Here is a 12166-nt window from a genome sequence, read left to right as displayed (position 1 = left end):
CACAGATAAGCACATGTAAGACATACGTCAAGTGTTCTCAAATCCTTAAAGACTCAATCCGATAAGATAACTTCAAATAGAAAACTCAATTCATCACAAGAGAGTAGAGGGGGAGAAACATCATAAGATCCAACTATAATAGCAAAGCTGGCGATACATCAAGATCGTACCACCTCAGGAACACGAGAGAGAGAGAGATCAAACACATAGCTACTGGTACATACCCTCAGCCTCGAGGGTGAACTACTCCCTCCTCGTCATGGAGAGCGTCGGGATGATGAAGATGGCCGCCGGAGAGGGATTCCCCCCTCCGGCAGGGTGCCGAAACGGGTCTAGATTGGTTTTCGGTGGCTACGAAGGCTTCTGACGGCGGAACTCCTGATCTATTCTGCTCCCCGATGTTTTTAGGGTATATGGACATATATAGACGAAAGAAGTCGGTTAGGGGAGCCACGAGGGACCCACGAGGGTGGGGGCACGCCCAGGGGGCAGGCGCACCTCCCTGCCTCGTGGCCACCTCGAAGCTTCCCTGACGTCTACTCCAACTCTCCTGGATTGCTTCCGTTCCAAAAATAACTCTCCGGAAGGTTTCATTTCGTTTGGACTCCGTTTGATATTCCTTTTCTGTAATTAACTGGCACTGGGCTCTAGGTTAATAGGTTAGTCCCAAATCATATAAAATAGCATATAAATGCATATAAAACATCCTAGATGGATAATATAATAGCATGGAACAATAAAAAAATATAGATACGTTGGAGATTTATCACTTCGGCGTCAGCAACGCCCGCCGGGCAGCACCTCCTCCACATGGGCCCTCGCCGTCCGCGGCACCCCCGACACTGGGATCCTCTCCGGAGCCAAATGCCAGTCATGCGGCAGCGTCACGTCGGGGTACGGTAGAGGCACGCGGTGGTGCATGTGCCACTCGGCCTAGTGCAACGGCACATTGATGCGCTGCCTCTGTCGGGGAGCGCGCGGCGACGTGGGGAGGGCGGGAAGGGAGGGGGAATGGCGGGCGGGGGCCTTGCCCTTGCGGCTGCTGCCGATGCCGGAGAAGAAGCCCATGCTGGCGGTGGCTAGGGTTGTCGCCGGCGTGGGGGCAGGGGTGGCCAGATGGGGACGGGGGCGAGTGGTAGTGGATGAGGACGGCCCCGCCGCACACCCAGCTTAAAAAAGGACGACCGCCATCGCTGATGCGTGGTCCCAAGGTGGGCGGTCGTCATAAATTATGTTGACCATCGTAGTTGGACGGCCGCCAGGTGGGGACGCGGCGGACGGCGAGGAGACGCGCGGCGCGTCCGCTTCGCGTCCGCGCCGACGCATTCCAGGCGCAATTTTGGGCTGAAAATGGGTCAGCGCGGACGCCGGACAAACACGATTTGAGTTTAGGTCGGCGCGTTGGGCCACCACTTTTGTCCGCGCCGACCCAAACGGACGCGGGCGGACGAAATGGGTCGCCCCATTGGAGTTGCTCTTATGCATGCAGCCCATATTTCTTTGCTTGATATGTACTCCCTCTGTTGAGCTTATTTTAAACTAAAGTTTGATCATAAATTTAACTTATAAGATATAATTATATCTATCATAAAAATTATGTCATAAAAACCTCTTTCAAATACAAATCCAACAATATACCTTTTGTAGTATATACTTTACTTTTTTTAGTAAAGTATATGGTTAAAGTTGGACCCAAAATACAATGGGCCCTAATAAACCCGGATGGAGGTAGTAGGTAAGGGCATCTCCAACACTGGAGGGAAAATTTGCTCATCCGTCGTCCGCGGATAGGGAGGATCAGTTCGCGGATACGGATGTGGGATGCGGCCATCCAACACTGCCCGCATATATTTCAAGCCGAGTTTGAAGTAACCAGACAAAACTCATGCAAACACGACGGATTTCATCATAGTTCGGGGAGAAAATAACACAAATCATCTATACATAGCATGTAAATAAGTTTAGTACAACAGTAGTTCAAATTCAACGAGATTAACCGAATGTTCAACAAGTTTTTCATGAACGAATCATGTCATCCCACACGTACACTGCCCCTTCAGCTTCATCCAACAATGTATGTGCGTAAATGGCTGTCCAGCATGTCCTTCTATTCTGTTGTACGTCACGGTAGCGCGTACGGGCTACACAATAATGTATAGAACAACATTGAATGGATGATTCAATCAACCGACAAGTTGAATAAGAAGAAACAAAACTTACGATCTCCTCGGCTGACGCACATAATGGTCACCTTGCCTCCAGCATATGAACCCGCCACAAAACTTGATGACGGTGGTGTGGATGGCGTACCATCGATATGGTAATGACCTCACATTGGGTTGTTGAATGATGTGCTTATCGTAGTGTGCAATGTGCTTTCATGCGTGAAACGAAACATGCACGCGCTGCCAGAAGAGCCCCCTTTGCTCCTGCCTACGAAATCCACGGATACGGACAACCACGTAGCTCATCCTCCATGATCGAGTACCCGACATTATTTGTACTCTGAAAAAACGACATGACTTTTCAGAATAAGCTCAATGACATTTGACCGAACGCCTACCGAGCATGATGCGCCAGTGCTGGTTGCAAAGTTTGAAAAAGCGAAGGCGTTAATTATGCGTTTGGCCACCTACTTGCGCTTTTATAGCTTAGGCGTGATTAGGCGCAATTAGGCGTTTCCTACACAATTGTACGAAGACGGGCAACAAAAAGCAGATTGCTATCTAAAATAGTATTAGAATGTAAACTACTAACTACAAAAGTACAAAGTACTAAAACTAAGTCACTAACAGCAGCAACAACGCAATAAGTACTAACACTACTGTACTACTACTAACACTAACATCAACACTTTTAGCACACACACATGAGCATACTTTGAGTACTACTATTAGGTTCAGAAAAATGCCCCAGCAGCTGAGAGCAGAGCACCAACCCCGGCCGCCAATGGCAGCGGAGCACCAACCCCAAGCCCCAGCAGCAGCAGAGCACCATCCCCAAGTACACGTGGGCATGGACAGCCCGACCTGAAAGCTCGACACCCGGGCCAGGCTCGGGCTCAGCTTTTCTGCCCGAAGCCCGGCCTGAAAGCCCCAAAAAAGTCTGAACATGGCATAAATGACTATTTTATTAGAAATATAGGTATAATATATCATTTAAATATCCCAAAATTAATCATGTTAATTAAAAAATTGCACTGTTCACATGTTTCGGGCCGGGCTCAGGCTTGGGATATTGAGGTCGGGCTCTGGAAAGCCCGGCCCGGCTAATGCCCAGGTTTATCCCCAAGCCCCAGCAACAGAACATCACCATCCCCAGCAGCAGCAAAGCACCAGCCCTTATAGAGAACAAGGGGGTCGAGGGCAGATCAGGAGAGGAGGAACCAACCAAGGCTCACCTAGTCACCTGTTTGGGGGAGCAAGGCCGAGATGAAACTCAATGTGGCTGGAAGCGGGAGGAGGAGGAGGAGGAGCTCGAGGTGGTTGCCGACGAGAAGAGGATAAGAAGACCCCACGACGCGAGTCTAGCAGTTGGCGGCGCGAGCTGAGATCCAGCATCGCGAGGAGAGCACCCAGACCTAACCCTAACACATGATGTCTAGTTTTGGTCGGTTCCTTCTCTCATGCCACCCGTGCCGCTGCTTTTGTTCGATTCAGGCTGCTCCCTATACACCACTTTTCCAGGGCGCAGCGCGCGCTTAAGCGCAAAGTCCACGCACCTAATCGTGTAGAATAGAAAAGGAGCTCCGCGTACGAGCGCCCACACCTTTCCGAGCGCATATGGCCTACGCGAAGCATTGGGCCATCGCCCCATGCTTCTGCGCGCCTTTTTGAAACTTTGATTGGTTGCGGAGGTTCGGCAACGCCTGTGTGCCGGTTGGAGAGGTACAAAGAAACTATCGGAAGAGGAGGAGAGTGCGGATGCAAAGCAGGGGGGCAAATTGGAAGAAAATGAGACCAGGACAGGGGTTTAGTGGGCCAGGAGTGTCGGTGTCCTACGTGGCTGCTGTCCGAACTCCTGCAAAGCCCCCCTCCTAACTTTACTTCCACTTTGTGAGAGAAAGTGCGTTCGGACCGCTCAGCGAACAAATACAGACCCGCGTTGGATGGCACAACACGTCTGGACAGTAAGGTCCGAACGCATGCGAACGATTTGAGAGTTGGTGTTGGAGATGCTCTAAGGCGTGCAAGGCATCAACATGCATCATGTAACTTCAACTAGAGCTGCAACCTCCACATGGTACGCACTCTTATCAAAGTTCTTTTCTGAAGGATAAATTTTCACCAAATCTAATGTATTTTAGCACGTACGTATTTCTTGCCTCTAAACCATTGATTAATGGAGAAGTTTCATGAACATCGAAATTGCTCACAGTCTGCAAATCGTCCCGATCATTTTGGTTGAAAATAATGATTTATGATATTTTTTGCTTCTCTGTTTCAAAGTGGTGGTGGTGTACAATTCTTTAAGCTCTTCCCTCCCTGTGCTTTTTTCCTATTGTGACTCCTCGGGGATTTGCATCTTGGAGCTCTCTCACAATTATTGGGACCTTGAGTTCCATTGGATTCTGTCTCCTGTAGAGTTGTAAGAGTGGAATCGTCTCGCTGTCATCGTCATTGTGCTTTCGAAGATGGATGACTTGATGACCTAGCCCCATTCTTCATCTGGGTCCTTTACGGTTAAGTCGATGTACTCTAGACTTATTGAAATGTTGAGGGTTCTATTGCCAACAAGTTTAAGGATATATGGCGTGCCGGAATCCTTGAAGCTGAATTTTTTCATGTGACAAGCCATGTGTGGTAGGTTGCCGGCCTTGGACCAAATTCGCAAACGAAATGGGCCAACATGTGAGTTTTGTGCGCTTTCTGCTGTGTGGGAAGACACTGACCACATCTTGTTCATGTGTGATTCGGCTGCTTTGTTTTCGAGCATCCATTCATGACTGGGTGTGATTTGGGCTCCCACTTCGTTTGCTGAATTACGTCCTCTCTTCGGGACCTTATTTTAGTTTGTTTTTTCTGCCATGTGCCGGGTGCTGTGGACGACTAGAAATAATTCATGATTGGACATTCTTTTCCTAAGAAGCCCGTGACTGCCTTTGCAAACTTCTTACCTTTTTACATTAGTGGAAACCATTGACTAAAGCTGGAGACAACCTGATCAAGTTCATGTGCCTTAGGATGTACTCCTTCCATTTCACAATGTAGTGTGTCCGCCGCAGTTTTTTATGTTGGTTAAATTTATGATCACTTAAATCTTGAAAAGCGCACACGCACTATATTATGGAATAGAGGGAGTAGTTGGTGCACTGTGAGTTGGTCGTTCTTTTGTGCGTAGGTTGATGGCTGGTGTGTCGTATTTTTATGTTATTGTTGCATGTGTTGTACACTTTATTCATGTATCCCACCCCTATGGGTGTTTATCTATGTGAACTGGTGATCGTTGCTAGATGACTTTATCTATAAAGTTGAGCTATGTGAACTGGTGACTGTGTCAAACTTATACTTCATGTTTTAATTACTGATTGTGTGATTTGTGATGATGTGAAGAGTTTCGATCTTGTACGTGCTCTAGGAATCGTTTTGATGCAAATTATCAGCTACTAGTTCATCTCAATGACGCGAAGATTTTATATTGTGAATTTATGCAATATAGCTATTTTGGTGACGCGGTTCAAAGTCTATGAAGAGAAAAGCGCAGCCAAACACCATTAAGATTAATTCATGTTTTAAGCATGTTGTTGCGACTAGATATAATTCTCCGAGTCTCAATGGCGAGCGCAAAGCGACTTTTTTTCAACTATTAAAATTCAAAGACACGTCTTTGCAATAGAATTTGAGACAACTTAATTCTCAATTGCATGGTAATATACACTGAAAGATACTCCCTTTATAAACTAATATAAGAGCGTTTAAAACACTAAAGTTTCTAGACGCTCTTATATTAGTTTACAGAGGGAGTAATTAGCAACTAAAATACCTCCTGATGAAATTAATAGAAAACATGATCTATTGGAAGCATGGAGGCAAATTTGAACTAATTCAAATGTAATGATGTTTCTATAGCGCCCAAGCAAAACCTTGTTGTAATATTAGTATATTGTACTTTTTTTGCACTGGATAATTATTTTATCAACTTGATTTGGTCTCCTTATGTGTAAATCCTGGCTCCATCACTGTTTTTCCATGGCACTAAATCCATGGAAGTCTTTGGGAGTCAAAGCGTGAAAAGCCACCACAAAAGCTCCCTAGTTTTTAAGGCTCCATAATTAATTGAGGTCTTCAATTGCAATTGGTTCATCCGATTTTGACTGAGTCAACAATTTCTCAAAGCTCTCTCATTTAATTATTTTATATTATACACTATGCTTCCTAATTTTTAAGGTCTCGCTATTAATTAAGGTCTTCAATTTAGAACTAGCTCACCCGATTTTCACCGGGTCAACAATTTCTCAAGGAGCTCTCTCATTTAATTATTTTAATCAACATGTTCCCTCATTTTGAAACTCTTTCATTCGTTTGAGATATTCAATTTTGGATTTGGTCTATGATTTTTATCGGGCCTATGATTTTTCAAACCAGTTAGCAGCAACTGACCTATAAAAACATATCAACCCTGTGCACTCTTCCACCACCTAGAAAAAAGAAGTGTCACCATGTGATACTATAGCACCAATATAGTACATGCAGCTACGTAGAAATTTCCCCATATAAATATGGGTTGATTAGCGGATAACATAAAATCACACCACGAAAGGCCCAACAAATAACCGCATTATAAATAAACATAAAACACACTGCATCATCTTCCTCATCTGCCAAACTAGATATTCATCAGTTCCAATATATAAGGGTTATTAGTTTTTTGGAATGTCAAATTTCATTAACTTTGACCAAGTTCAGAGCCAAAAATATCGACATCCACGATATTAATTAAACCAAAAAAATAATATAGAAATTCATTTCATGATGAATCTAATGACACCGATTTGATATTATAGATTTTTCATATATTTCTCTAGAAATTTGATCAAACTTAAAGAGATTTGACTTTTCGAAAAAGTAATACATCTTGTATTTTGAAACAGAATGAGTATTTTTTTAAGAATTCTAACAATAACAACGGCACAGCAAAGTGCGTCCAACTCTTCTGGTCTAGATGATGGACCAACGGACCAAGTCGAAACGCCCTAGAAACCATCCGGCCCCGGTGAATCCATGATTCACTGACTGGCATTCTTCTACACGGTTATCATCCAAAGCAGATTTTCCGTCATCTTGTCGTCGTACTCAATTCTCTCTAGCCTTCACCGTCACCGGGAGCCCGTCCGCCATCCGCAACGTCAGCGAGGCCACCTGCCGCGGCCGGTATGCGCCGTCTACCACCAATTCGAACTCCTCCAGCACGCATGCCACGATAGACTTCATCTGGATATACGCCATCTCCTTTCCCAGGCAAATTCTTGGCCCCGCGTGGAACGCCATGTACCGGAACGGGCTCTCCGGCCGGAACGTCGCCTCCGCCGGGTCCAGCCACCGCTCCGGCCGGTACGCCAGCGCGTCCGCGCCCCACACAGACTCCATTCGTCCCATTGCATACGAGTTGTACGCCACGAACCACCCCGCCCCCACCGCCGTGCCGTCCGGAAGAACGTCCGCGGCCTTCGCTTGCAGCGAGTTCACCGGCACCGGCGGGTACAGTCGCATTGACTCCGTGATGGCCGCGTGCACGTAGTGCATCTCCCTCAGCTCGTCGAGGTCGAACCCGGCTCTGCCGAGATCGCCGATCGCTCGGCGGGCGCGCACGACGGCGACCTCGTCGCGGATGCGGTGCTCCACGTCCGGACGCGAGGACAGCAGCCAGAAGAACCAGCTGAGCGCGGAGGATGTCGTCTCCCGTCCGGCGAGCAGGAAGCTGATCACCACGTCGCGGAGGGCCCTCTCGGTGTAGCTCTCGCCCTGGCTCACCATGAACCGCGACAAGAGGTCGTGCTTCTCGCATCCCATGCTCATCTCCTCCCGCCGCAACCGGATGATGCGATCGGCGAAGCCATGCACTATGGCGATGGACTCGCGCAGCCGCCGCTCGGAACCCAGGTTGAGCGCCTTCTTGATCTTCCAGAATCCTGGGACGGCGTACCGGAACCTGCCGGCGCTGAAATTGGCCGCGTCGCGGAACGCGTCGGCGAACCTGCTGCTCGCGGTCCCGGTGCTCTCGACCTCCGGGCAAGCGTCGCCGTCGGGGAGCTGGCGGGGGTCGTGGTCGAAGGCGACGCGGCAGATATTGTCGAACGCGTACCGCTCGAGCGTGTCCTGTAGGTCGAGGTGGCCGCCGGAGCCGGCGGCGCGTCGCAGCAGCGGGAGGAGCCTGCCATGGAGCTCGCTGTGCACGCTTCGCGCCACGAAGAGGCGGAGCGAGCGCGTGTTGAACTCGTAGCTGGCCGCCTTCCGCTGCGCGCGCCACGCCTCGCCGTCGGCGTTGAAGATGCCGCGGCCGAGGAAGTCGTGGAGCAGCGACGCGAAGCGCGGGCCCTTGGGGTAGTTGTCGAAGCTGGCGCGCATGATGTGCTCCAGGTTCGCCGGGTTGGCGGTGATGACGCCCCGGATGCCGCCCGGCCGGCGGAAGACGAGCGTGCAGGTGGGCTGGCGCGCGAGCACCTCGGTGAGCCAGTCCAGTATGCGGTGCCGGTTCGCCAGGAACTGCGGCAGGTGGCCAAGCAGCGGGTACGGCCGCAGCAGCCCCGGCGCGCTCTGCCGCTGCGCCGCCGCCTTCTTGTTGACGACCCTCCACGCGCGGAGGACGAGGACGGCGCCGAGGCAGAAGAGCGGCAGCAGCAGGAAGGCTGCCAGTGCGATTGCCATGGTCGCTCGCTAGCCAACTGGACTGCGCCTACCGCGCCAGGAAATCCATGCGGTTTATCTCCATGGATCTGTGGAATGTAGGTGGACGTACGGGAAGACGATAAGGGAGAGGAGAAAAAGAGTGTGGCGGCGAGCGAACGGCGAACCGGTTGCGCTGGTCTGGAAGCGCCTCCGCCGCAGGTGATTTCTTGTGCTCGAGAAAAAGAGGGTGCCGCGTAACGGGAGACCTGATGTGGACTTTCCGTTACGCTCAATAACGAATCGTCATCCGTTTGCGCTCAACTGCGTCACATTCGGCGGATCGGAAGATATTCCTCTCGATATTCCGAGGTTATGCTCCACATGACCGTTTGCATAGGTTTTTGTTGACGTCTACTACTTCCAAGCGCAACATATGTCTGTCCCCCGGAGCTCTGAACTTCATAACTGACCGCTTCTTTCCTTTGGAAACGTCGAGAACAAGTTTTTAACTACTTCATCCTTCTCAACACAAGTGTCTTGACTTTAGTATTCCCTCTCAATCATATTACTCGTCGTTTAAATAAATATATCTAACACTAAAATACAACTAAATACATTCATTCGAACAACAAATAATATGGATCAGAGAGAGTATAATTTTGTGCTAAACATTGAGACACTTCTTTTAGGACCGAGGGAGTATCATACTAATTGGTTCAAAAAAATAAAGGGTATGGCTAGGTCTCAATCGACTGAGACGTAATCAAAGTCTCAGTCACGTGATATAGTATTAGAAGAAACAGGAAAAAAACTGAAAAGAAAATTTATGTACGAATCTCCATGCAAAATCAAAAGAATATAGTATCGACTGAGACATAACAAAGTCTCAGTCGGCTGAGACTTAGCAAAACTGTAAAATAAAACTATCGGTACTAATCGCATGCACATGAACCATAACTGGGGAGACAAAGGATGAAATATTCTTGCGGGCTTCTGGAATCTGGAGTGAATATTCTTGGCATCTGACGGTTCCTCTCTGATTTTATATATTATGTCATCAATAGTTTTGCTTAGTAGCCTTGAATACCCTAGCGCTCCGCTCAATCCATATGAACCACGAAACAGTGGTTACATCAGTCGAACATCTCTCCTTGCGCGCCTAGGTGGCAGCCACATCGTAACCCGGCTACCATGAACCTCTGAATGAGACCGTGCCCACCATAAGAGCGAGGTTCAAAGAGATACTGAAGAGGTCGAACAACCTGTACCACAGCCCTATGGAGAAAGGGCATTGCATGAAGATGTGCAACGTCAGGTCTAGAGCGCTAGAGCACAGGGGCAAAGAGGGTCATGCTTCTTGCCACGCTTGGTAAGACAATTCCTCTTGGACGCATAGCCAGGTAGAGAGCTTCAGCTTCGGCGGCACCGGGGCCTTCCAGATATAAGGGCCTTAAGGTCGGATGGAGAACTACCAACGAATTGGATATTGTAATCAGATTCCAAAGAGTTGGAGCCATCTACTGTCCATCTCCAAGCGATCTTATCATGTCTTTGCGACAACATTATATCCGACGTGACATTCCAAAGCTAAAAGTAGTCCTGCAATACTTTGAGGCCTGGCCTAGGCTTGATCGCGGAGATCTACGCATTTTGCAGTAGGCCATCATAGAGTGAGTGCTTCTTTTTCCTTTCTGTGAGAAAACAAGTCTGATAACAACTTCCTCGGAGCACCATAACCCAACCAATTATCATCCTAGATAGAATCTTAGTTTCATCCCAAATCTCAATTTTTGTTGAAGCTTGGAACAAAGAAACAAGATGCTCATCCATGAGAAGAGGGAGATCTTTCCAATGCCTCTCCACATTTGTCCACGCCAACCACAACCATCTGCATTAGAGAGCCCGACTATTTTTTAGATCAACAATACCTAGGCCACCATAGTCAAAAGGCCTACATAACCTCTTCCAAGCCATGGGGCACCTTCCTGACCCCAAACCCTATTTGATGCCTTGAGCGTCAAATAAAGGCCATTGGCAACTAGCGCACCTCTTAGGAACTAATGGTCTGGCCCATATAACACACTATAGTGGTTTTTTAGGTGGTTATGTGTTTCGCGTTGGCCTTGGCCAGTTATTCTCTGTTTTTCCTCCCTCATTCATCTATATAGGGCCTAATGCGGGCTAACTTTGACCAAATGTTGGAGCACTAATATATGGCATGCAACTTACACAAAAGCATACCGTCAAATTCGCATGTGAAAGAAGTTTCCAATGATATAATTTTCACATTATACATCTCATGTACTATTAATCTTGTCAATAGTCAAAGGCTTCTTAAAAAATGCATCAGGCCCTATATAGACGGAAGGATGGAGTAGTATTTATCAAATGTGTGAACACTCAAATTCGTGAACTTTTTTAAAAAAAATTGTGAACTTCTTTTTAGTTTTTGACTTATTTTCAATTTTTTTTGTTTTGAATTTTTTTAATTATAGCGATATTTTTTCCTCCGTAAAAATCATGTGCTTTTTCCCAAATTTGTGAAGTTTCTCCAAACTTTTGTGAACTTCTTCTCAAAATCATGAAATTTTCATTTTTGTGAACTTTTCCAAATTCATGAACTTGTTTCTAAATTTATGAAGCTTCTCAAATCCATGATTTTTTTTAAATTCGTGAACTTTTTTCAAACTAAAGATTTCTTTCCGAATTTGAGTTTTTTTTCAAATTTCATGGACTTTTCAGAAAAGTCAATGGTCAACGGCCTGGTCAACAGCTAATGGTCGTTGCGAACGCTAAACCAGCGAATGAGCAATAGTAGAGCTGACCGAACGCGCGATATAAGAGGCAGCGTGCTAATGGGCCGCGTCCGCACGAATTTCGCATGAGCGCTCTAGATCTTCCTGGCACGTGTAGCGCTAAAGAGGATGTCTCCTCGCCCACACCACATCGGAGGCTGCCAAAAGAATAAACTTCAAAGTTCATTGAGTTGTGTGCTCTATGGAACCTGAAGACAGTTTTCACGCACTTTGCCGCTGCACACTGTCAAGGATGCTTCGGGATACAATGACAGATGTTTGGTCCTTGCCTAGTATTAATTCCATGCAAAACATTGGTAAAGAGTGGCTGCTACATGCGTTACAGCCTCTTTCGAATATTGAAAGGTCCATGCTACTAATGTTGTTGTGGCGGGCGTGGCATATTAGGAACGAAGTGGTCCATTACAAACCGCCACCGCCTATGGAAGCCTCGAGGCGTTTTTTGGTGAGCTATCTTGATTCTCTTGTCGGTATTAAGATTGACCTGTCCTTGGATGTAAGCAAAGGAAAATCTTTTGTCACTTA

General features: G+C 47.4%; 1 protein-coding gene across 1 annotated transcript; it reads right to left on the bottom strand.

Annotated features, from left to right (window-relative positions):
• Positions 1-6942: 6942 nt before the first annotated feature.
• Positions 6943-9064, bottom strand: LOC125552458 (cytochrome P450 CYP94D108). The gene has a single exon (XM_048716013.2). It carries the CDS (start codon positions 8862-8864, stop codon positions 7293-7295), a length of 1572 nt encoding a protein of 523 aa, XP_048571970.1. The 5' UTR covers positions 8865-9064; the 3' UTR covers positions 6943-7292.
• Positions 9065-12166: the final 3102 nt, after the last annotated feature.

The sequence above is a fragment of the Triticum urartu genome, chromosome 4A, assembly GCF_056163025.1.
Source record: "Triticum urartu cultivar PI428250 chromosome 4A, HENAU_Tu73, whole genome shotgun sequence".
Classification (NCBI taxonomy): Eukaryota; Viridiplantae; Streptophyta; class Magnoliopsida; order Poales; family Poaceae; genus Triticum; species Triticum urartu.
This window is presented reverse-complemented; position numbering and strand designations above follow the sequence as displayed.